This window comes from Pangasianodon hypophthalmus, chromosome 10 (genome assembly GCF_027358585.1).
Source record: "Pangasianodon hypophthalmus isolate fPanHyp1 chromosome 10, fPanHyp1.pri, whole genome shotgun sequence".
In the NCBI taxonomy this organism is placed as follows: Eukaryota; Metazoa; Chordata; class Actinopteri; order Siluriformes; family Pangasiidae; genus Pangasianodon; species Pangasianodon hypophthalmus.
The window spans coordinates 7,108,692-7,136,547 of NC_069719.1; the positions used below are offsets into that span (position 1 = coordinate 7,108,692).

Below are 27,856 nucleotides of genomic sequence, written 5' to 3' on the forward strand. Positions count from 1 at the left end.
CAGTGCATAGACAACCATACGGATTGAGTCAAAATCAAGCTTTCTGGTCGAGTGTAAATTGTAAAAAATGTTGATCATTGAACATTAATATCTCTTGTTAGGAGCATTTGTAGGAATTCATGCTAGTACACTGAGACTTTTGTACTCCAGTGTAGTAGTACTCAGGCACTTTCACGCTTCCTGAGGCTCCTGTGAAGGAAATTCAAACAGACAGCACACATCTAACAGCTTTCCCTGGGCAATTCCTGCCATATTATTGTGACTTATCTAGATATTCAGCCGTTGCAATGAGCTGAAGTTAAAGCAAGACGTGAGTCCATTTCTTCCTAGTGGCAGTCTAACTATATGGATTATACACACTATAAGCCATTTTTACCTCAGGCACTGTTAAAAAAGGAGAGCAAAGAACTAAAATTATCGCTAGCAAAAGTATGCACTCAGTATGATAAGTGAAAACTGGTGAAAAATTCTGTACTGTATTGTATTTTTTCTACCGGTTTGTTGTCAAAAGTTGCTTTGCAGCCCATTCACAGAGAAAGCAGGTGCTACCTATTGCATGCATGTTGCTAAGCCAGACAAATCTGTCTGGCAAGAGGAACCTGCTTTGCCTGGTTTTGCATTTCAAAGGTGGCACAGAGGCACATTTCCCTCTTTAGGAGATCCGCTTATGCCGTCTAATTGAGTCAAGGGCTTTGATGATGGGTGGAAAGGGAGTGGTGCGCTGGAAATTCAGCTCAGAGAATAATTACACGGCAACCGTCTCTTTTCTCCGTCTCTGACAATCCCAGCATATCCGGGAAGTGCATTTGGGTCAAAAGTTTATGATTTGTGTCTTGCATTGAGTAGAATACTTGAATAAAATTATATTTTATGAAGATTACTTTTTTTCCAAATATGGTCTCACAGAGTAGCATATTTGTAACTATTCGTACGAATCAATTTGTATGAAACGCTGAAGGTTGGAGTCAGGGGTGGAGGTAGCATTTGTACCTTTTCTTACTACTTCATTTATATGAAATCGAACAAAATCCATCCACATTGCTCTTGAGTGTTTGACTCTGTATGCATTTTTCATGAGATCAGGTTGCCTTATTTTCAGGCCAGGGAAACTAAATTGCTGTATCAGGAATAGACCAGCTGATGCCAGTTTGCATGAAGCTCTCACTCACTCACTGGCCTCTTAACAGACTGCACATTCTATGACGTGTGACTGTATGGATATGGGATATGTGATGACTTCATTTAATCACTGGACACAATATGCTTTTTTCTAAAGGGGCAAGCACAATATTTAGATTTGTTGGGTTATTATAGGGAATCAAACCGGCATCATACACGTTGCGAAAATCTTTATTTATCAGCATGATGCTAGCAGGAGCTAAGAGCACAATGACTAGCTTTCAGGTTATCCACAACTCCATCTAAACAAACAATTGACAAATCAAAATTTTATCAACTAAAAGGCACATCTTGTGCTTCTAAACAACAAGATCTATGTGAAGCACCTGACATGGAACGACCTCAGTGTTCTGTTCATGTCATTTAGTTTGGGTGCAGAATTTTTGAGCCCTGGTTGATGAGAAGTGAGAAAGCTCTACTAAAGGACTTCTTAAGAGCTTAAGGCGTGAAGTAGAATGATCTCTGTGCTCAGTGTCTCATAGAAATAAAATAATTGGATGGAAGAATAGTATTCTGAGAGCTTGAGTGAGGTATAACTCAATACATGGACTTTGCATCAACTTTACTTTAAAGAACAGAAGAAATCTGGCTTGATTTTTGATTTTTTTAATGTATCAATTGGAAAAGCCACGAAGTTGTCAGAATCATTACACATTTGACTAAATGCGTTTAATGGGTGGCACTGTGGCATAGCGAGTAGCGTTCCTGTCTCACAGCTCAGGTCACTGACTGTATGGAGTTTTGCATGAGCTCTGGGTTCTCCGGTTTCCTTCCACCTCCCAATAACGTGGATAGATGTGGATAGGATTGGCTCTTAAATTGCTCCTAGGTGTGACTAGATGTATTTCCATGTTCATTGGATAGGCTCTGGATGCTCCGCTATACCCTGACCAGGATACAGAGGTCACTGGAGATGAACTAATGAATGAATGGGATTATTCGAAGTGACTGCAGTTGTTATATTCCAAATATGTATTTTTTCATATAATTACATGTGGTTAGTAAACATGATGTTCATGCTTAGATTGGTGAAATCATTTTCTCAGTCAAAGGCTTTGATATATGACCTCTCTCTAACTCATTTTTTAATGGAAACACTGATGTGTTGATGACAATATTTAGTACATTATGTAAGGAATAACACACACAAGCAGAGTGCCCCTACGCCAAAGTGCATTATTTTTGTATAACAGCACAGTCTGGAGTGTGTTATCCCACGTATACAAGAGCAATTTGCCAACACTTACAATATTTAATTTATTAATGTACGAAACATTGCACATTTTCATGGTTTATAGTTAGATTTAATGTTACGGAACGACAAGTTAGTTCCTGTTCTCACTAGTGTTACAGATGTGATAAACAGCCATTCCCTCACCAGCCTCTCTCTATTTTCTCTTTACATTTACATTTATGGCATTTGGCAGATGCCCTTATCCAGAGCGACTTACAGAAGTGCTCATTCTCTGTCTCTCTCTCAAAAAAAAAACAAAAAAAAACATGCAGCTTGTCATTTTACCCAGAAAACGGAAAGCGTAAGCTCCTCCATCCTGAAGACTTTCCTGTGCTGATAAACTTAACAAAGCACTGTGAATGTTACAAAGCTCTTACAACCGAGAATCCTTCCAGAAATGTTAAATAAATGTCTCCTAACAAAAATCATCACATCAACAATTCTAGTTTTACTTTGTTTAACAACATTTTTAAAAAAAAATCCGTTTATTATTAGTCTTAGATTATGTGGCACGCCTGCTGTACAAGTCCCTGTGTATGAGCTGTTACTATAGAAACAATATTGTATTACAATGTGTATTAATATTAACCTTATTGTTCATGTTCCAGCCAGAACTACTTGTGCTGTTTTATATATATATATATATATATATATATATATATATATATATATATATATATATATATATATATATACATATATTTACTTACTTAAGCATTGATAAATGGGTCCATTTTTACACTGTTATGCTTATCGTTGACATTATAAATGTCAAAAGAATGCCAAAAGAATAATTTAATAAAAATAAATTAAATCATTAATCAAAATTATCAATATGGCAGTTATTCCTGAACTAAAATTTCATGAATTGTAAGAAACGTCCTGTTGTCTGAACCCTAAATCAATACATAACTGAAAAAAAAAAATGCTACAGCAAACTATCTATAGTTCTTTAATTGAGAACTATAAAGTGCAAACTTTTAAGGCACTATTCCTTCACATCACAAGTTACGCATGTATTAAAGAGAGCAGCGACAGACTGCAAGGATATTAGAACTCTCAATTAGGTCTAATCTTGTTTCTAAGGTGTACCATAACAACAAGCACTTACCTTGCAGTTATTGATCTGAGCCTGTTTTCCCTCTCTGCCTGCTACCGCTCATAAAATGTTTTATAGGAATATTGTGTCCGTCTTTTCTATCATTATTTTAGTTCACAGTGGATCTTAGCTTTAGAGATCCCCAAGAACCATTCAGGAGCAGAAAATCATGTTTAAATCAGGTTTAAACCATTGTGTTGAAAGAATGGTTATTACAAAGTCAGAATATTGACAAATAATACAATGGAACATCACATCATGCCTTGGACTTCATGCAATAAGGATTTTGATTCGCTTTTAATGCCAGTCCTTATCTGTCAGCAGTGAAGGCTAGTCACAATATTGACTGGAAGGGCTAAAAAAAATTCCACTTCTTATCAGTAACTCTGTGTTATTATATGAAACCACTATGCTTGAGCTTTATAGCATGGCGTCTTATTATAGGCCTACAACTATTACGCGTACACATAGGACAGATTGGCAACACCTGTCTCTTTTCTGAATAGCAAGCATGGAAAAACAGAAAAGCTGTGCTTGCCATTAACCAGCTGTTTCTATCAAACCGCACAAAACGTACAATTCTGTCATCCCTATGTGTAATTTGTACTTGATTTGATTCAACAACGGTTGCTTTATTTATTCTATTTACTACTATTTACTCCTCGAAAGGCATTTTGAAAAATCAACAATTCAATCAAGAAAGAAGTGCAGCTCATTCATATTTTTATTTTATTTCATGTGCCCTTTCATGATCAATGCTGTTGATATTTTATGTTATGGATATGCAGCTAAAGAGGGTTTAAATAAATTAGCCCAAATGCATACATTTCACTAAATGCAGTGAGAAAATGTAAGCACTAGTCTGTGTTAATCTACAATCTGGGCTAGAAAGAAATCAGCCCCAGCCTCTACTTCATACCATGTTGTGTATTTTTTACTTACAAGCCATTTAAGTCATTTGTTAAACACAAGTAGGATAATTAGCCCATGTATATACCAGCCAGGCCTGTCTGTCAGTCTGCTTGCTTTGTATTTATACACGAGACGAGCCAGTGCTAGCATTAGTAATAATTCTATTAGGAATATGTGTAATATGTATGTGTTAGTATGTGTTTGTGAGAAACTGTCATTCTAAGCTACTTTCCTCCGCATCTTATAAATGCGTAGCTTTCAGATTTCAGAGCCTTTGGCGCCGAGAGCTACTTTTGATGTGAGAAGAAAGAAATCTGGGAGATATCAGCGAAGGTTGTTTCTTCAAAGGCACAGTCACAGTGAGAGCTGCAGAGAGGAGAGGAGAGAAAAGAAGAGAGGGAGAGAGTCCAAGCATGGTGATATATCATGTGTGCGATATGATGGTAATGACAGGAATATTGAATGGGCGAGAGAAAGGAGACAATAAGAGCAAGGTTGACACAGACGCAAATGCAATCTGAGTGGCCAAGATGGGGGAGAGAGAGAGAGAGAGAGAGAGAGAGAGAGAGAGAGAGAGAGAGAAATAGAGGGAGCGAGAAAGAGAGACTGAGGCGGGGTATGATACAATATGTATGCAAACCATGACAGGATTGTACTGGTTCTGAGCTAGACTAACATCAGTTACATGAAAGCAAAGTTACTCTATAAAAGTTACTTCATAATTTTTTAAAGCATTCCAGTGTGATATTGATTCTTTTATTTCTGTACACCAGCAACACAATGAATATATTGCATATATATTTATATTTTTAATATGATCACTAGGACTGGAAGTCATGTTTAATTTATCCTCTGTTACCATTTCCGGCTGATCCACTGCTGCTAATACAGTGGCTGCTGACATGCATATATAGTCGAGGTGTAATTTGTCTGCCTCCTTGGATAGAGAAACAAGGAGACTGCACTGGCTTATGCAACTCTACTCAACATAGAGGACACTGCTCTTGTAAGAATGCTCTCTTACAAGAATATTGGGAGACTGCCATGGGTCTCATGAATACAAGTCAGATTTTCCTCTCCGTCTCTGCTTCCTTGTGAGGTACTGAGATAGCCCTTCTGTTTTTCAGCTTTCGATGTTTGTTTAGAGGTCAGAGATCTGGATTTAAGTATCAGTTTTCTAATTATTAAGTTCTTTTTCTTATACATTTTAGGGCTCTGACACACCAAACCAATGAACAACCAAGTCTAATTGGGGATTGCCTCATATTTCCTCATATCTTCGGTGCAAAGTTCGGCGCAAACTACTTGAGCCCAAAAAAGGCTGATGGCAAAAATTATATCTTATCAAGTGAAAATAAGGTTTATATTTCAATTCAATTCAATCCTATTAAATTATATTTGTATAGCGCTTTTAACAACGGACGTTGTCACAAAGTAGCTTTCCAGCAATAAATACATTCAAGATATAAATTTTAAATTTATAAATTTATCCCTAATGAGCAAGCCAGAGGCAATGGTGGCAAGGAAAAACTCCCTGAGACGATATGAGTAAGAAACCTGGAGAGGAACCAGATGCAAAAGGGAACCCATCCTCATCTGGGTGACACCGGATAGTGCAACTATAAATAATTCCCTTCTATAACTGCGTACTTCATGGTCAAAAAGTGCAATTGTTTAACCAGGAAATTCATTGTAGTTTTCACATGAAGTCTGTTTTGTTGAAGTTATCATCTGATCACTGATGGAGACTTGAGTGCAAAACTGTTTGTTGCAAATTGTAGTACCATCCACAATAATCTCATGCATTCTCATATTTCTCATTATAATGTTATGAAATAGCTAATATAAGACTATTAAGTATATTTGTAGATATTTTTGATTCAGGAATTTAAAGCTTGAAAGGATCTTATTCTATAAGCTGATGATTTTGCTTATCCCAAACCTATAATATAAGACAATTTCAAGTTTGAAATATACTTCATTATATTATATTGGTTACCTCATAATGGAAAATAATGGGATATAATACATAAATTTGCATTCACTCCTGAATTTGTTTCTTTGTTCTTTTTTGTTTGCTTGTTTGTATGTTTTAACATGGAGTGCAATGTGTTGTGTGTTTGCATTAAAGTATATAACTCTCCATACCAGAAGGGGGCAGTGGTCTGATCATTTTATCTCTGAAAATAAAACAAAACAAAACAAAACAAAACAAAAAACAAACAAACAAACAAAACAACAACAACAAAAAAACCCAATGGTTATTAACTCTGCAGTAAGTGTTATGTCAAAAAAGACCACATACCAGTGTCTTTATTTATACACTCTTGAAAAAAGGTTCCTCAATGGTACTTTGGATAGTGAATGGCTATTAGCTTTATAAACATGTTCTATTTTTGTAGTGTTCTTGGCGAAAGAAACTCTCTGTGTTTTAGCTTCTACAAAGACTTTTTGAGAGACCTTCTAGAGTAACCATGTAAAGAACCCGTTGTCAGAAGCGTGTGGTAGTATGTGTGGCAGTATGTGGTTTGGGACGCGTCTGAATAAACTAGCCTTGGTACAGGCTGTGACAAGGCCAACTAGTGCAATTTGTGTGGACACACTGCAAAAACAACTGTCCACGCATGATTTAGCTGACTGCCAACAGTCATCTTTAAGTGTCACGGCCCTTAGATGTTAAAATGCAGTCAGTGGAAGGAATGGAAAGACCATTCAAGGTTGAATGGATAAATGGATGAATTGCTTTAGCAATATGGTCTTCTATCACAATAGATCAGTCGTGTCCACACCAAAATACTATTGAGATGAAGAGTCCTTTGAAACCACCCACACTTTCATAATGCATTTTTTTTCTATTGTGGGAAATAAAAATTATTCAACAAATAAGGGGGTTTGTCTACTTGGACCTTTTTATATATGGGTCAGATGTTTCTTTGTCTTGCTTGCTGCTTTCTCAGGCATGGGAGGTCTGCCTGTATTGGTGGTGGGGAGTTTCTCCTCAGGCAATTCCATGGCCTGCACCACACCACTCCCTCGGAGTCAGTCTGCCTGACAGTAATTCAAACAAATGAACATTTCTTTCCACTGGCTGAGGAATGACTAATAGAAGAAATTTCCCACTAGGGTCTCATAGGGTTGTGCAGGAAACTCGAAACTGCAATCTTGGTTGTATTTGCGTGTAATTTCCGGAAGAATTGCTTTGCATAGTGTGAAGTTTCTCCCCTTTAATTTTAACATGTGTCTTGTAACCTTTTGCCTGATCTAACCCCACCCATCCACCCACCCACCAAAAGGGCACAGTATGTTCAGTTTTATGTAAGCCTGCAAAAGATCAGTAAAGGGTACAAAGAACAAACAAGAAGGTACACAAGACTGTGTTACTCAGTTCTGGTTCTGGTATATGATAGCTACGTATATACTGTAGAGCAGCTCATGCTTCATAATTTATCGTGTGTGAGTTGAGCTTGCTCCTTGCGTGACTGAAAACCTAAGGGAGCTTATACACTGAGATATGTATCTCAATTATTAATTTGTAAAAAACTAAAACAACATGAAATAGTCTACTAAAACTGACAAGGACAGATGCAGTCTCCCCTTTATGTGTATCTATTCATTTAAATTCAACATAACTTAAGTAAAATACATTTTCAGCATGTAAATTGGCTTGTTACAGCCCAGGATAAGTCAAGTACATACTAATAAGAATAATAAGACATGATAGATGAAATATTATCTGCCAGCTGGGCTTTCTTTTGCACTTTATTATTTAACCTGTAGTGTTGTAGGCCTGAGTTTCATCTCAGATCTGGTGTTAATGTAGAACTGCAGATAAGTGTTGGAGCTAAGCAATTGATAAGGCAATGAAAGTGGCACAGCTGTGAGATAACAAGAATAAGGCTGATTGAGAGGCTGTTCCTTGTAATCTCCCCACTGAATACCCCAAGATCATTACTGTATCGTATGCCTTGTTTCTCGAATCTCGCCATGCTCTTGAATAATTAAAGCACAGCCTTTATTGGATGGCTAAGTAAATTAGCCCTAGTGTTTTGAACAAGTACTCTGGAACAGTATCTTAAAAGAAAGTTGCAGCTGATTACTGGGATGGGACAGCGTTAATGATTTAATCTGATAATTAATACATTACTCGAGCTCAATGCCTAGATCTGGTGTCCTCTAAAATGACTAAATGACTGTGGATTTGTGTTGAATCTATCAACATTGTTATATTTTCAGTAATGTAGAGGTGTGTGTGTATGTGTGTGGCTTGCTCAGTTCCCGAGGTGAGTACCGACATCTGATAATAAACAGAAAGAGTTGTTGAGCATGAGCGAGTGCAGCGGAAATGGTTTCCAATCAGCTGAGGCTCATGCTTCAAGATTACTGCAGTAGCCTGCTGGGCTGAGTCTGGCTTCCCTCTGCCACACACCAACTGCTCCCACTGAGCTGAGAGCCACATCAAGAGCGTCTGCTTAGCTACGGCAATTTCACATCCCCACAAAAAAAAACATAAACACTCAATTTAACTTCTCCCTCAAAGTTGCTCACCAACATCCCATAGCACAGTGCACTCACTGTCTCAAGCTTTGGGACTCTCAGAGTAGTAGTTTCCTCAGCATATTGTTGTATTCATGTGTTCTTACTAGCGTACGAAATTAGCAGCTGAATGGCTCCGGTAGCTTTAAGCCAATGACTTACCTCAGCCACATTAAAGGCCAGTTTATTTTGGCTAGAGTTAAAAGTGCAGATGAAGTATAATTCAGTGATGTCTGGGACGATAAAATGCCTGTGTGTGAGAAATGATTTTGTGGTGCATGCACCGGCTGATAAGCTCTCCTGTGGCAACTGGTTTTCTGACAGACAAACCACATGACTTAGCACGCTGATCGTAACAGGTGGTAGCAGAGAAATAAGCTAAGCCATAATAGTAGGGAGCAGTGGCATCTCAGTCGCCCCTCTCTACTGCTATTGGCAACTGTTTTGCTAACAGTAGTGTATTGCTAGCTACTATTTTCACATTTACATTTATTAATGTGAAAATTGTGTATTCATTTTCCTCAAAACAATTCGCAAGGCAGATGAATTGTGCAATTCAATTTATTTCAATTCACAGCGAATTAAGAACTTTTGCATTGTTCTCGACATCTGTTCTGATCTGACACTAATACACACTCACTGATTAGTGCTTAACTTTGAATTTGTGCATCCACAACTGATATACACCCACGAATTAGTGCATAACTTTGAGCTTGTGTAGTATATTGTGTAAAACGCATAGGACATATGTTTTCCCCTAGTGGAAGAGAGAGTAAAGGGGAGGAAGAGGGGGGCAATGACTACAGTATGTTTCTCTCATACCACCTGCATGAGGCTCATACATTCTGTAGGCTGTTCTTTAGATAGCAGTTAACCAATGTATACTCACTCACAAATGATCTTTGTGAAAAGTCTCTCAATACTACTCTTAAAAAGAGTCTCCGGTTCTTAATCTCCTGTGTTGCTAAGCTTCTGAGGTGGTAGAGTTGCTAGTCTTGTCCAGGTAGGAGCCAGCATTTTCAGAAGTTGTTGGAAGAGAATGAAGATAAAAGTGAGTAAAATTTAATTGATATACAAATTGAGATTATTTGTTAATCTGCTCCCTTTCTTAAGCAGTCCTACGCTTGAATTGTAGTCCTAGGAGAGCATCAAATCACAACTTAAAGGGTATTGCATGGACTTATCTGGAGTAGCACAGACAGAGGTTATCAAGGCAAGTGGTTAACCTAGAGCAAAGGGTATGTATGCCTTGATTTACTTCAAGAGAAGAACTGCTTTGGGGGGAATTAAGGAAGAGAAGACGGCTGGAGAGAGGAAGCTAAGGTTACAAGGGAATGGCATGGACATAGAAATACAATACGGTACTCAGGATATGTGAATACAGTAATCAAAACTATGGCAAAAGGAGTGACATACTTTTTATGAGATACTGTTACATGTCAAGACAAGGTCCAGCTATTTGCCTGGTTTTTTTTTAGGTTTCTGGAGTGCAGAGAGGACTTGCGTTGTATGATGTCACTAGCATGAGAATGTCAGTTGCCTGTAACTTGTGTGGGTGGATGTTCCATCTACAACAAATATCCAGTGCATTGTTATCCTCTGACATGGAGGACATTATCATGACTTGTTTCTTGACAAACTGGAGGAGGATGGATGACCATGATGTGCATATTAATAGGATCAGTACCAAAGATTGTGTGGTATTAACATAAATTATACTGCATAAAGAACACAAAAGGTGTGAAGTTCTATCTTTTGGAAATCAAATCAGCAAAACATCCCACCTCATCACTCAGCCAAAGAAATGTGGGAGAGGGAGAAATAGTTTCAGGAGGGTGGATCCATGTTTCTGTGAGTGCTAGGATGTAAAATGAAAAGGATATGAAGTGGCAGAACATGAATGATGAAGTCATCTTTGTTGACAGTTGACTGGCAGATCCAAAGCCCTATGGGAAAAGAGACCATATCTTATGTACCAATTTGCTTAAGACTTGGCAAAGAGGTGTTTCCACCCATGTAACTAAAAAGGGTCTGTAACTGTCTTTAATAACAGGGATCTTGAAATGTTGAAATGTTGAAATGTTCTTATGTTCGTAGAGGTTTAAAAAGTATCCTTGTTAATATTTTTTTGCCTTGTGAAAATATAAAGCTATTTTAATGAGATGAGCTTTATCTTCTTGCATGTAGATTATTCACACTCTTAACCATACTAATTACCCATTCAGCCCTCCTTTCATGCAACCCTATTACCTACCCTGTTCTTCTGGCAAGTACATTTTTAAATATGAGCATATTCACTGTTTGTTGTAAACATGTTAAACTGGTGTTCACTACAAGTGGCTGATTAATAGGAGGCTGTTGCCCATCCCTAATGATTCAAGGACAATGCTTGCTGAGTGCAACTCACCCTCATTTTCCTTAACCCTCCTCCTCCTCCTCATCCTCCACCTCCTCCTCCTAATCCTCCGCCTCCTCCATTTTCACAGTTTCCCTAGAGAGAAAGCCATTGCAAGAATCAGAGGGAAAAAAATAGCATGTCTTCTTGCCCCTAATGGAGTTATTAACTTCTGTTGATGCAAGCTAATCAGGTAATATGTCTGCTGTGAAGGGGCTAGTTGTAGGGATTGTCCTCTTTAGGGAGTGATAGACTTTTTCAGTCCTGGATCTTCTACACTAATCTGGTTCTTCAGTGTGATTAAAGACTCCAGCAGGAGTGTTATCTGGCCACGGATCTGTCACTGTTGGGGAATTGCCTGAAACCAAAGGTGTTTGTGCTTGAGGGGATGTTACTGATTTATGGATGCATTCCTTTTGTCTTAACTACAAAGCGACCACCTTCTGATTTCTTTATATAATTTATAGAGCTACTTCCCATTCCTCTGGTTTAACACAGCTTGTTTGCTCATGTATTTATTTGAGCCTGTTGTGTTCTCATGGCATTATGCCACACACACACACACACACACACACACACACACACACTCACTCACACACACAAAGGACCAGTGCGTCAGGGGGTGCAATGTGTTCAAAAGTACCTGGACCCAGATCATGGGTCCTTATTACTGATGGTAACATTAGAAAATTATTTATTATTTATTTAATAATTTTTAAAAAAGGTATATCCATCATTTCTGATTTCTGTTCATCTCTGCTTATTACCATGCCTCCTTAAATAATCCATCTCCATATGCTCATCGGTAGGTGTCTGATATCCAGAATTTTGTTGTGTTTATTTATTTTTTTTTTTTAAACCTGCACCCAGGTCCATGTGTATGCCCTACACACACATATACACATATACACACAGACACAGACCCACACTCACACACAAGTGTGTGAATAATAATGTCAAAACTAGACTCATGATTCAATAAGAGCTGGTAACCTGTTTTCTAAATCTTGTTGCACAAAGGGAGCAGACTGATCCCAGACACCGATGCAAGGCAACAGAGCATTTAAAAAAGAACACATGAATACAAACCTGTTAGATTCAATCTGTCACCCCTTTTTTTCTGGTTTAAAGCAGGAGAGTCATTCTCCATTTAGAGGTGTGGATCAATGTGGGGAACTTTGGCCTTACTATATGTGATCTCCATCATTATATAATCGTAGAGTTCCCTAAACGAGGTGGCATATTACCTATTGATTTCTTTCTGTCTACTGCACAGAAAAAAAGTACAAAATGAGTTTTTCTCTGGCTCTAGCATTTGAACTGGAGGCTATATATAATGCAACCTAGTGCTCAGCCTTTTTGGTGCTGAGCTGTGCCATCTTTCAGCACATTAGGTGTTGGCACTGGCTCCGTTGCCAATAAATAACTCAGTCAGCCTTCTATAGCTCGGAGCCATTACTTAAAGCTTTCCCTCTTCTTAAATTAACATTTAGATGCATTCATTCATAAGTGCTTAACTCTGGTTACAGGGCTTTCAGAAGTCCAACTTTTGTTGTGTTAGCCTTTTTTTTGCAGTAACAGGTAAATTGTGTACAAAATACGTAACTTCTAGTAGAGGCCCGTAAGGTCATTTATCCACCAGAATACATCATCTCATTATCTATTAGAAAAGCCATAGTACATTATAATTATACTAAAAGGCAGAATGCTGTTCAGTTTATCAAGTTTATTATAAAGCATTCCTTTTTTCCTAAATGGGGAAAAACGAATATATTTTAAGGATAATTGATTTAGACATTTCAATAAACAAGGCTTTGCGATTTTTGCTACATTTTTCAGCTGTGGAACTTTGGTATTTGAGTTTGACCTTGGAAATGGTTTGACAGACAGGTGGAAGGGATAAATATATTTGAAGATGGATTAGATGAGGCTTACAGGAGAAGATCAGAACTCACATTTATTTCTGAGCTTTCAGCTATGCCTGATGCTAAATCTGACCCGAGGCACTGGAGTTCAAGGGATCTATTACTGCAGCTGCGAATGTTTTTTTACTCACACGTGCATATGCACATGTGCATATACACGCTCACACACACACACACACGCACAAAACAAAACAAACAAAAAAAAATTGTGACAATTATGAAATATGAAAAATTGTAAGCAGATGACAGGGGTGAAATTGAAATCTTTTGATCCATAGAATCAAAATTAAGCAGAAAATGTAAATGTAATTCTCTGTGCAGTGAGTCTATATCAGCAGACATTAATAACGCTAACAGCATCAGGGTGATGAATTGCATCACAAACCCTTTCTACTTCAGGATGTGACTGAAGTAAATCCATTTGTCATTTGTCATTGTTTATTGGGGAATGAATGGAAGAGTAAGTTAGTGACTGATGACCAAATATCATAACTGTTTAATATGATTTCACAAACTTTCCAGTGTTCATTTCCCACAGTAACAAAAGAATGTTTTTTTTTTTTTTTTATTGTAAGGATTCACAGACTCTTTGCTCTACTTAGTTTAGTAGTGAAATACACCAGCAGCATTAATTAAGCACTGAAATATTTCTATATTGTATATTGTAAAATGTAATTAATGTAACAAAATAACTTACCGAACTTCTTGGAACTCTGGGAAGAAAACTGTGTTAGATTAGGTGGATATGACCCTAGTCTCCCTCCTCCATCTACTGTGACAGCACCCATAAATATCATCGTACAAAGACATAGAGTCTCCTAGAATGATTTTTTTTTCTCTTTAGTTTCACTAAAATTGTTGGAATGCCACAGTTGCCTTTGTTTTGATGCATTACTTCAGACAAAAACTTGTCCCATGCTCAACAAAAGCATTATTTTCATGTTTGTATCTAAACAAAAGCAGAATCTCATGTCCAATTTTATTAATTACTTTGGTAGCTCTGGAGTCACTGGTTCGATGCTGAGCTCGGGTTACTCTCTGTACAGCGTTCCCGAGTTGCTTTCATCCAGGCTCTTGACTTTCCTCCCACCTCCCAAAAACATGCCAGCAGGTGGATTGGCTACGCTAAACTGCCCATAATTGTGAATGAGTGTGTGAATATATGTGTCCAGGGTGTATTCCCACATCATAACCCAGTGTTCCAAGAACTGGCTCCGGATGCACTTGAATGCAATAAAGCAGTTATTGAAGATAAATGATTTGGTAATTACTTAACAACTTCTCAAATAGCCATTTACTCTTGCCCATAACTAATCTGAAGAAACATATTTCAAAAAAACACTAATGGCCACATCACACGACACTATCTCCATTCACAATCTCCAATCTGTTCACATGTTCTCATTTAAAAATCCTGCTCCTGCTCCTGCTTTTCATAATTAACATATCAGTGATGTTAATGAGGCTTATTAGTATTGTTTGATTGAATTTGCTTGCTTGATTTTGACTCTCTTTTTTTTGGCTAGTTATTGAGTTTAGCCAAGTTCAGTTTGTTTGCCTGAAATATTGCCTCTTCAGCGTTTTTGCCCTTCACCGCAGAAACTGCCCTTCAGTTCTGTCTGCCTGTGATTTATACAATAAATCTGCCCCTGCATCTACCCTGTCATTATGGATCACACAAGGATAAGGATGTCATTAAGGAAATCATAAGAATGGCATTAAGGACAATGCACAGCTCTTGATTTGATGCTCATATCATTTACTGAGCCTCGATGCTGGTACTATTCACTCATGCAGCCTATTCTCATGCTAGCATCCCCTTGAACATGACAGAGCCTATGTACTCTGACATTTGGGCAAATAACCATAAAAGTGGAAATGCGATGTTCTACCATTATCAACCTCTTGCGCCTGAAAACAGATTCCTATAAAAGCAGTCTCAGTGGACCGGAGTCTCACTGATCTCAACACAAAGACTCTCAGCCAGCTTTTAAGGGAGACAACAATAAACAGCTTCCTCACAACGTGTTATTTTAGCTACAGGCACAACCAGTGCTGCACGATCCACAGAGCTTTACAACCTGTTAGCTCGCAGAACCACCAGCTGCATACACACCAATGGACAGCTGTCTCACCCAAGGGATATGAGGAACAGGATGACTAAAACAGGCTGCTTTTCTGATGCCACTGTCTGTAATTGACGTGAATGTGAATGATTAGATAGATAGATAGATAGATAGATAGATAGAAGCTGTGCATAAAAAACTGATTTAGTTACTATGTAGGGTCTAAACAGGGTCTAAATAGAAATCTCAAATTTTCTTCAACTTGACGAAAAAAAGTTTAAACAAATTTATAGCTTGTCATTAATAAAGAGTGAATGAAGGAATGGATGGATGGATGAATGAATGAATGAATGAATGAATACCATTAGTACATATTCTGGCGTTAAACAAGTATATGTAAATGTATAGCAAAAGATAAAAATCAGTCCCATTCTGTGGACTTCTAACATCTAATGTATAAAATGACCTTATAATTACAAAGACACAGCTCTTTATTTAACTCCTGATTACAATCCCTCCTTTCCCCCAAAATACTGAGAATGGTGTTCGTGCCAATTTTTAACAGGGAATTTGTTAATACTAGTCAGAAATGTTTTACGTGAAAATGCGTGAAAAGTAAGTAAGTAAGGTAAAGTAAGCAAAGTAAGTAAATCAATAAATATTAGGGATGTAACGATACATTACGACACAATTTACATTTACTCTTATGCCATTTGAAAGTCGTCCTTGTCCAGCATGATTACAGAAGTGCTTCCATGCATCGAGAGAGAGAGAAAATTCTGCAATTAAATAAAGTTGTGTTAAAATTTTGGATTGCTATGTAGGGTCTAAACAATCTGGAAAATAATAACAAATTAAAAAAAAAAAACAATCTGCAATTTTTACACAGGATATTCAGTAGTATTTTGATGAGTTTGCAGCACTTTCATCAACAAAATTTGTAATTTTTTTACACATATTTCATATACATATTTTAAAAACAATTTACAATAAATTTTATTTATTGTAAAATTGTAAGAATTCATCAATAGGTACCTAGCTATTAATAATATAATATAATATAATATAATATAATATAATATAATATAATATACTATAATATAATATAATATAATATAATATAATATAATATAATATAATATAATATAATATAAAAATTGTCTTCTTCTCATCAATTATTATCAACACTAATAATCTCCTTTCAGAGCTGGATTGAATGGCCCAGTAGCGCTAATGTCTAACAGTATGGCTACATTCAGGATGAAAATCGTCTCTGTTGCAGTGAGTTATTGTCTCACACAGATTCCCAGAGAATGTGTAACACACAGTACTTGTGTTGGTAGTGCTGTCTCATGGAGCATTAGAGAGAGAAAAGCTTTGAACATGATGTCCCATAGGCATTCAGTTAGTTGTTTGCTCTGATACTACATGACTTTTTTATCTCAGCACTGGAGACTGGAGAGTCGAGAGTGTCTTTTGGTGCTTTTTTGCTGCTGTTCCTTTGCCGTTCTTTGTTGTGCTTGACATGGCCTTTTGTTTCGGACATCACAGAAACAGATGGAGATCAAAGGTTCCTGGTGTCAGGCACTGAATCTGGGAAACAAAAAAGGTAGCAAAGATGAATCAAACAAACAGGTGTTGAGGACTCCCAGAGCAGGAAGATAAAACAGTGTAGTGTGATCAGCTTAATCAGCATGACCACACAGTAGAGCTTCTTATGAGATTCATTCCTTCATATCTTTAGAAGACACACAGCATTCTGCCTTTTAATATAAATGGGTTTTTAAAAGATATCCAAACATACAGAAAGTATGTTTCTTTTACAGTTCTGTTGGACTAACACATGGCTGCATTTGAGAAAGATCTTTATAAGCGTATATGAAAGGGTATTTCTAGTAATAATTTAGTGCACTTTTAAAATAATGGTTCAGATCTAAAGCATAATTTAATCAGTTTTTGTTTTGTTAACCCTCATGCAGATGCATGTTGTAATTTTTAGATTAATTACTGCTTGCTCTTAGCTGATAGAAACAAGAGATCTGAGATCTGTGGGGATTCTGAACTTTCACCTGATCCTGCATTTGTTTTATGGATAACATTTATACATAACGTTTATCTCTAAATCATTCACATGTTGATGTGATTGTATGTTGATGTGATTGTACATGATGACTCAGTGATTGTACATCTTCTCCGGTATCAGGAGGCGTGGTCCTGTGGTGGATAATATTGTGTCATGGTGTAGTCAATTTTTTCTTCAGTTAAATGTTACAAAAATAAAGGACATGGTGATTGACTTAAGGAGGTCACCAGCTAGCCCTTTGCTGACTACAGTAAAAAGCTCGGACATTGAATTGGTTGAAAGTTGTAAGTATTTAGGAGTGGTGATTGACAGCAAATTGAGTTTTGAATCCAATGCTACGGCTGTTTGTAAAAAGGTTCAACAAAGAGTGTCCTTTTAAGGAAGTTAAACATTGCGAGTCTGTATTGAATCTGTATTGAATCTGTATTTTCTTTTTGTATTGTGGCCTGATAAAGAACTCTTACCTTGTCAAACAAGAATAGATTAGCCAGCCTTGTAAAAAATTATTGGAGAGGAACAGACTTGTCCTACTGACATATTTCATATGCATGTTCTGAGGAAGGCCCAAGTCATTCTTTGTAATTTGGATCATCCCTTATGCAATGAGTTTCGGATGTTGTCCTCAGGCCGTCGCTTTAGAGTATCAAAAGGTAGGACTAAAAGAATTAAAGACTCCTTTGTGGCTGTGGCCACTGGGTTATTGAATTCTACTTGCTCTGATGACAGATAATTTATTCAAAGAAAAATTTGGTGATCTTATATTATGTAACTTGCATTTTTTAATTTGTATCGTATGCATCGTTATGTCTTTGTATTTGTACCGTATTTGAATTTTTTAATACTAAAATTTTGTATTGATGTGGTTATGGCATGGCACTTTGCTGCAACTGTACGTAGCTTCCCCTAGAGGGATAATAAAGTTGAAGTTGAAGTTGAGTGTTTCACAAAATGGAGGGGAGAAAAAAGAATTAATGCGTGACTAAATTAATGAGTAATAGATGCTACTGGTATCTTGGTGTTTAATAAGGGTAACTGTGGATGTATAGCAAAAAGACAAAAATCTGTCTAGAGAATTCCGTGGACTTCTAATAGTTAAAATGACCTGGTCATTCCAAGTGCAAAGGTATTGGCACTGTAACCCATCACAGGTTTAAATTAAATCAAGAGTCATCTTCTATGATGTCACTATACGCAGGGGGATTATTGGCTTGTGCTCATCCCTTTCTGCATTTCCTTCAATTAATTGTGAAGGAAACACTAGCTGCTTTTCAATAGTTATTTTTTACAAACATATGTAATTGTTGATATGGTGATTTTTTTCTACGAGGAGACATCTATTTATCTATATTTTCTATTTCTATTTTCTATATTTATCTATGGCTTGTTTTGGAAGGAGTCTCCAGTGTCAGTCCTTTGTAACAGTTTGATGTAAAGCTGTTACTACTTGCGTGTCTTCAGAATGGACGACTTTGGATTTTCTTGGTAACATGAAATTTTTTGTCTCGTTAATTTCAAGAAATAGTTGTTCATTAATAAATAAAATATATAAAGTCAGTGTACACTGAAAAAAATGGAAATATGAAAAAATGGAGTATGTTGTTGGTCAGATTTAAGAGAACATATTACATATAGTTTACGTATAGTTTAAATATTTAGTTTCTCATCCAAACATGATTTGTTGCAGTTCACAATGGCAGCGACCTGGATTTGATCCTGACCTCGGGGGAGAGCGCAGGGCTTTATTTTTTCAGGGCTTTGAAAATACATGATCAAATCAAGAAAACAAATTATGTTAATAACTCAGTTCACTCATGTAGAACCAATGTATGCATCTGAATTAAGTAAATTCAGTGGGTTTTTTTTAATGTATAAGAACTATAAAATGCTTCATGACATGCTGTAATAGAAAAATAATATAACTTTGGGATGGTAAAGGCATCACACTACACCACCGTTGATTATTTTCCTTTATATTTTATGCCTTACTTATATTTTATCTCACATGCAAAAGTTTATCATTTATTCCTGTTGCCATCCAGATTGTTAAATATTGTTCTCCAGGTGAAAGAAATGCAGTAATCTTCTCCTCAGTAAGGCTCTGACAATACATGTTGTTGCTCTTTAGAAAAAAAAAAAACAGTTTCACTTGGCGTTTCAGCGTGCAAATTACTTTTATTGCAATAAAACCTTGTACATGGCTTGTTTTGTCTAGGCTGAGTGCTTTATCCATTTCCTCAGGCAATGACAAAGGCTTCTGAATGTTTCTAAAAGAAAATGCAATTAATTTGCGCTTTTACTTGCAAATAACTTCACGGTTTAGGATGTTTTAAGATATTTCTTTAGGTTCACTAGAGGGAGTTGTTTGTGTGGGGCTGTTTAGTCATGCTTTTAGCTTTAAATTTGTTTTTCCCTCGCTTAATTGTTCCCCAACAAATTCAAACCTAGTTTAGTAACATGCTGTGATCTACAATTAAAACATGGCTAATGATAAATTAAATGTAAACATATACTTAAAGGTATAAAGATTTAAAGATATACTCGTTACAATGGATGCCTCATGTTTGGGAAAATATACTTCAGTTCTTAATTTTCAATCTAGCGTTTTACCTGTTTTTTCTGTGCAGAAAAAAAAAATCAATGCTTGCAAACACTGGAACTTTTTTTTTGGCATTCTGTCAAGTCAAAGCTTTGCGCTGATTAAATTTGTAATGGTGCATGGGAATGAGAAGGTATGCATTCCTGCTGGTGATTAGTCTTTTCCACTGTAACTATCAGTCAGGATGCAAATGGTCTTGTAGCACTTGGCGGGACTGATAGGATGTAAGTAATTTACTTCCTACTTTATGATAAACGTGCATGGATTTCAAAGGATTTGCTGTGATTTGCCGTGAGAAATATCATCAGAATTTAAAGATTGTTCTATCCCAGTTAAGATGGTCTCACACTTGCAAATTCCTAATAATTCGCAGCATTATGAAAAGATACAAATGGTAAGATCAAGGTTATGGATGGGGTTCATGTACACATTTCTCACAAGGTCTGAGGTCAGGCTCTTCAGAAAGGCAACTTGTGGAAATGTAGACTTGCTAATGCTGACTTGCTTTGTTGGTGAAAATAAAATATCATAGGTCCCAGGTTATCTAGTAGGGGTGTAATGCATTGCCACTTTCTATATCTAATTAGTGCTTCGAATGTCTGTACCTGTATCTCTATTCTGATTTAAAACTCAAATGTCTGTGGCCTACACTGGAAATTTTTTTAAATTAAATATGAACTCTTAGCACTATACTCCCAGAAACTCTGGAAAAGTTTAACAAACATGGTCTGCATCCTGAGATTTCAATCTGTATTTGTATCTGTTTATTCCAAGTAATGCGTTCATATTTGGTTGCATCCCTAAAATCTACATATTTACACTCACTGGTCAATTTTAAGAACACCTGTACCCCTGCTCATTCATGCAATTATCTAGTCAGCCAATCATGTGGAAGCATCATAGTGCATAGAATCATGCAGAAACAGGTCAAGAGATTTACGTAATGCTCACATCAAACATCAGAATGGGGAAATAAATGTGATCTCAGTGATTTTGACCATGGCATGGTGGTTGGTGCCAGATGAGCTGGTTTGAGTATTTCAGAAATTGCTGATCTCCTGTGATTTTCATGCACAACAATCTCTACACAGAGTTGACACAGAATGGTGCACAGAAAAATAAATAAATAAATAAAAAATCCAGTGAGCGACAGGTCTTTAGGCAGAAATGACGTCTTGACAAGAGAGGTCAGAGGAGAATGGCCGAAGAGTTGACAGGAAGTCTACGGTAACTCAAATAACCACTCTTTACAACCATAGTGAGTAGAAAAGCATCTCAGAATGCACAGCACATTAAACTTTGAGGCGGGTGAGTTAAAGTTCAGAAGACCACATCGGGTTCTACTCCTGTCAGCCAGGAACAGGAAGTAGAGGCTACCACAGTGTACACAGGGCACAGGCTCACTGTAACTGGAGAGTTCAAGATTTCAAAAACATTGCCTAGTCTTTTTTTTTTTTACAATGTTCAACTTGTGTATTTTAAGTGTCCCTTCAAGTTATTTTAAGGCTTAAGATTCTTCTGCTAATTATTTACAGTGGCTAGTTTGTTCTTGATGTAATAAGAGGACTTTTCTAAAAGCTTTAATAGGATCTCGTGTTTATGTGCATGAAGTGCTTTGTGTAGCCAGCGTGTCTATAGAATTGTATAGGATGTGGAACTTCCTGTAAAAATACCCTCACACTTCTGCTGACAGACTCTCTGGAGTGTATTGTGAATCATGCACATAGAACCTTGGTCTATAATGAGCTCCAGCATTTAGCAGCAAGTAGAAATAAGAGCCAACCCGAGAAAATCATAATAAAAGTGGAAAAACTCTTTTTGATGAAGGTACAATTAAGGCTACCTTTCCCCTAGTTCCCTGGGGCATTTCAGACAGCATTTTAATTCAGCCACTTTTGTATCTCTGGATTTAGTATTTCTTATTTTTTGTCGCACTATGTTAACCTACCAAATTGAGAATCCCACCATGTCATATTTAAAAGTCGGCATTTAAATGGCTAAATGTAGATTCACAAAGATTCACAAATTGGCCTCATTTGTGGAATCTGGACTGAAGAAATTGGTGTGTAAAATACTTTCATGCACACTTTTTTTTTTTCGTCCCAAAACCATGGACATTCAAGTTTGTAGTGTTCTGATCTGCTGTTTCTGAGTCAAACTGAGTACTACTATTTAAATTTCTTGATAACTACAAGATAGGTGGTTTGGATAGTGAAGTGTTCTCAGTTTCCTTAGATGGATTCTGCACACACAATCTGTGATTGGGAAATACTGTTGTAGGATTTTACATAAAACCTTTTCACAGTTCTAAATGTCACATTTGCACAGAATTTTACACAGAAACTATTTTGTCTCTCAAACCCTGATTTTCTCCTGAATAATGAGTTCCAGTGTGCAAGGTTACATAAAAATATATCATTTTGTAAGAAAATGCAAATTGCACTTGGTCATTATAAAGGACATTGCCATTGGTTAGGAAGATTTCACACAACAAAGTAGCAATCATAGGGAAGGCGAAGGAGCAGGTTCTCAAGTATAACTTTATTAAACACCTCTCGAATGGAAAAAGCTTCAGAGCCATAAAGGAAGTCCTTAAACTTCCCTGTCAGTACAATTGGTTTGAAAATGCAGGTGGAAAGTTCATGGAATCACAACTAATCATCCTCGAACAGGTGCGCCATGCAAGATTTCACAACGTGATCTCAGACTAATGATAATGAAGTTAAGAGAGAAGCCTGCAGGACGACCTGAGAGCAGCAAGAACATCAGTTACACAGAGAACCATAAGCAATGAACTGCACTGCAATAATCTCCACTACTGCACCGCATGCAAAACACCTCTGTTAAAAAAGAAGCATAGAGATGCACAGAAAAGCATTTAGACATATCAGAACTCTTTGGAACAATATACTCTGCTCAGATGAAACAAATATAGAATTCTTCAAACAGTACTGGGGCAATACACATCATCGAAAGACACATGAAAGGAGCGATGTACCAGGCTGTATTAGAGGAGAATTTAATCTCATCAGCCAAGAAACTGAATCTGGGGAGAAGATGGACATTTCAACAAGACAACAACCCTGAACATACAGCCAAAATAACTCAAGAAGGCCTTGGCTAGCCAATCTCCTGAATTGCATTCATAATTTGTGGAGGACTTTGAGTCCATCAGAGGAACCCACATAACCTTGGGGAGTTGAAGACGATTATTTCTTACTGTAGATTTCATAGCTGTAATTGCCAACAACAGTTTTGCAACAAAGTACTAATATTCACAATGTACTTTGTGGTGTCTGAATACATTCTTCCCCAGTAATTCCCTTTTAAAATATACTTTTTATGCTTTTAAATACTTTTTTGTTCATATTTATAACTCCAAATTCAAAAGACATTAGGGTTTTTTTTTATTTGAAGAGGATTTTATGTACTGGATATATATTAAATAACAAAAACAAATGAACACTTATTGTGCTCCACTGTAAGAACAGTAATTATTATGCTCATAATCCAATGACTTCTTGTTTGCATTTCTAGATAGCTGTGAGGTTTATGCAAGCATTAGTCTGAATTTGAACCTCTTCACACCTAGGGGCAGTTTAGATTGGGAGGTGGGAGGAAACCGGAGAACCGGGAGGCTCCAGTTAGACTAAAACAAAATATGAATGAAAGATGAAAGTCCTCTAAATTTCAGAAGAGTAACTGCTGATTTTGTGGTGAGAAAGAGAAAGCTGCAGTTCTATAATGATTGATATGAATCCTGATGGGAAAAAAAAAGATACAGCCTTGTAATGGGGCATTTGGATATTTCTTGTCTCTGGTGATGATGTTTCTATTTCTCTTCCCTTCAAAGGAAGGCCTTGCTGCCCTTTTGCCTTTCTTCTCCCCCCACTCTCTGTAAAAAAGTTACTGATTGAAGGAGCTGAATATATATCGGAGAGAGACAGAGAGAGAGAGAGAGAGCTGTAAATCAAAGCCCACGGAGAGAGCTTTGATTTCTCCCCTCTCTTTCATTATTTCTTTCTTACAGTTTTTTTGGTGTTGTCATTTTCCTCATAGTCATGTCTTGGGCTTCCTGTGCAAATATCGGTGTTTCAGCTCCAGGTTTCATATTTGGATTCACCAGTAGTCCAGAGTGAGGCATTCTCTTGAGACGCCTCCAGCAAACACATAGATCCTTTCGAAATAAAAAAGAAAATCTATTATGAAAGGCTTTCATTAATAGATGCATTCATTTAACGTTTTGCTGTTTTATTTTCAGGTCGCTTTGTGGTAGTGAACGGCTCGGCTGTGGGAGGACCGTGGATTCTCAGTCCGTGGCTTCGTTCTATCCATCGACCCTGTGGGTTGGACGTGACTGTATTTCTGCACCCTAGGCAAAAAGGGCGCTACAAAGTATGGCTCATTGAGAGAGACAAACCACCACTGGTTCTTCTGACCACCGAGCCTCCCCACATTACAGGGTGAGTTTCCCAGCATCCCAAACTTCTACTCAGGCTGTACTATGCTCACTATCTGAACTATGAAACTGAAATGGCCAGAATTCACAATACAAGTCAGCATTGGCTTATTCAGTGCAATTGATTTATTTTATTTTATTTATTTATTTATTTTCACTTTAGGTTTTGAATTCTTTTTGGATTTACTTCTTGGGAAACAGCATGCACATGTGTCAAGCCATGCTTTATGAAGATCTATAGGGAGAAGTGTTTAGAAGTTGTAACATCCGTCCTGCTGTGGCCATTATTTCTGATTAGTCAAGCATTCATCATCTATACCCTGGATCACACTCTGCCAGATGTTTGGATTTTTGATAAATATCTACAGATGATTCCAGCCAAAAATGGTTGAGTCTATAGGCATACAGTATATGACCAAAATTGTATGTGGACACCTGACTATCACTCTCATATGTGCTCGTTGAACATCCCATTTGAAAAACCATGGGCATTAATATGGAGTTGGTCTCCCTTTGCTGTTATAATAACCTCCACTCTTCTGGGAAGGCTTTCCACTAGATTTGGGAACTGTGGGTATTTGTGCCCATTCAGCTACAAGAGCATATGTGAGTGAGTTCAGGTTCTGATGTTGAGTGAGAAGCTACAGCATACAAAGACAGTCTATACAATTGTGTGCTTCCAACGTTTTGGGAAATATTTGGTAGACGCCCACAAATGGGTGTGATAGTCAGGTGTCACATACATTTGGCCATATACTGTAAGCTAGCAAGCTTATTAGGGGGTCAGATGTGGCACAACTATAAGCTGATTTTTCATGGAATTTGGATTCCAGGCCAAAGAAATGCAAAGACCAAGACCTTTATAATGTTTTCTCTGATAGTTCTATCATTTTAAGCTATTGAGCCATAAAGTTGTAACCCTCTATAGGGTTGAAGCTATATGTATACGGCCAGGTGACCCTGCCCCTATCCCCAGCGCAAAAGGGTCACATGGATTGATGAGAATGAAAATGATATGAATCGTATCTTTTGAAGAATTGTGTTCCATCACTCCAGTACTGTCCTAGGTATTAAGAACAAAAAAGTAATTCATTTTGCAAAACCTAAAAGGGCAGTCTATTTGAAATTAGATTTACTATCACTGTAATTCTTATATATAAATCCATGGAGTCTTAGAGATGGCCTGTAAGACAAAGTGAAGATCCGCAGTATGGTTTTATTATACACTCTTTGGAAAAGGTTTCTACAAGGGCTTCTTTATATAAAGGTTCTTAGGTTTCTACAAAAACGTTCTACTTGAGAACCCTTTCTCATATGACATAGATTTGCAGCCCTGGTCTTAGAGAACCCCCTATTCTGCACATTTTAGTGTTTTCCCTGCTCTAACACACCCACTTCAATTGATAATTAGCTGATTTGTTAAATCAACTGTGTTGGGAGCAGAAAAAACACTAAAATGTGTAGAACTGGGAGTACTCCAGAACCAGGGCTCAGAACCTGTGTAATAGGGAAACAATCGGTTGTAGAGTTCTACATAGAACTTCTAAAGGTTCCCCATGGGGACAACAGAAGAACCCTTAAGGCTTCTAGATTTGATCTTTTTTGTAAGTAAACATCTTCCCTTTAAAAGGGTGATTTTTGAGCTATGTGCACAAAACCCCTCATTTACATAAAGTACTGCCCCAAATCACCATATATGGTAAACATCTTCCCTTTAAAGGGGTGATTTTAGGGCTATATGCACAAAAACACCGCATTTACATAACAAAACACACCAAATTGCCCTATATGGTACACAACTTCCCTATAAAAGGATGATTTTATGGCTATACATACAAAACTATGTGCACATATGATTGATAAATGAGACCCTGATTCTGTTTTTCAAATGGAACATGTTAGGTTTAGCAAAATGATAAATAGGAAACAGGCAGCCAGTAATAGAAAAGAATGTTTTAAGTAATATTGACAATTAAACTGGCTTTTTAGCCTGGATAGCTTGGCTAGACTTTAAGATTTCAATCTATTCACTTCCCTGTTTAAGCGTGTTGTATTGTGACATGCAGTATTTCTACCTACTACCTATTTTGGTATGTGTACTCTGCGTAATGCCTTCAATTTAGGGGACTGTAAAAGGAAGACATGGTGTTGAGTCTCATGAAGCAGGGTTCGATGCTCTGGTTTTAGTCTAAAGACGATCCTCTTTCCACCTCTTTTACAATTTGTTAAGGTATCTAAATTGCACTACACAATTCTTTATTAATGTACGTGATCATGTACATTGTAGAACTGTGTATCATGTGCTTCATTACATGTTTCAGTTTTGTGTCTGGGGAAAAGTGTGTTTATAGAGTGTCGCTGATGGGATCAGAGTGAAGCCTGCTGTACTCATTTGTAGTCAGCAGCAGTTTCCCGCCTACTCCACATCCCTCCTCCCCAAAGGGGCAAGCAGCTCAGTGCACACAGTGAAAAACAGAAGAAAAAGCTGGCAAAAATAGCTCAGCTGAGTTGCAGTCTCTTTGTATGCTCTCATCTCTCTATTTTGGCCATATTTCACTTAATGCACTGAACAGGGAAAAAGACTTTCCAGTCCAAGCGCATCACAACAAAATTTTTTTCCTGGACATACTTGTGTGATATTGGCTGCTTTTGCGTGATAGTTGTACTTGTCACAATGCACATAAATTACCGACATATTTGCTAGATTTAACTGAGATTTTATTAGTTTTATCTCTCATGTTATATACAAAACTCTCATATGTTACTTCTATATTTAATATATTTCAAGGCTCATACAGAGCTCATTTGTAGATCAACTATTTGCCTATTTCATGATTCTAAGTACTGGCTAGCTCATTAGGGCCCAAGCACTGAAAGTGTGAAGGGCCTTATTGTTTTCCTAAGGATTATTATTATTATTTATTTATTTATTTGTTTGTTTGTTTGTTTGTTTGTTTGTTTTGTTTGTTTATTAGGTTTCTGGGGCTTTTGGGGAGCTTAGCATGCTCAAAAACTTGTGAAATTTGGCACACATGTCAGAGTCGTGGACCATTAGGCCCGGGCAAAGGGTGCATGGTGGGGAGTTTCTGCAGTGCCCCCTTTTACACAGTACATAAACTTAGTGCATATTTCATACATACTTGTACGTATATGTACAAATCTCAGTTCACATACTGTTCTCATTGACCCGAACAATTTTCACACTGACAATCATTAGCTCCGCCCAACAGGAAGTCGGCCATTTTGGATTTTTAACTTTTAGATACTATCACATTTACTTCTTGCAGCTCTGATGTTTACTTGCTTTACATCTCACATTCAGAATTTGTTTCTCATAACATTCACATAACATACTTTGAGATGTTCACATTTTAA

The 27,856-nt window shown here is 37.2% G+C and overlaps 1 protein-coding gene across 2 annotated transcripts in view; it reads left to right on the forward strand.

Annotated features, from left to right (window-relative positions):
• The window catches only part of alk (ALK receptor tyrosine kinase), a 392,553-nt gene that overhangs the window by 226,958 nt on the left and 137,739 nt on the right, over window positions 1-27,856 (forward strand). For both annotated transcript variants that reach the window (XM_034308266.2, XM_034308267.2), the window contains exon 4: window positions 24,284-24,485. In XM_034308266.2, the coding sequence (XP_034164157.2) occupies window positions 24,284-24,485 (202 nt within the window). The remainder of the gene's footprint in view (window positions 1-24,283; window positions 24,486-27,856) is intronic.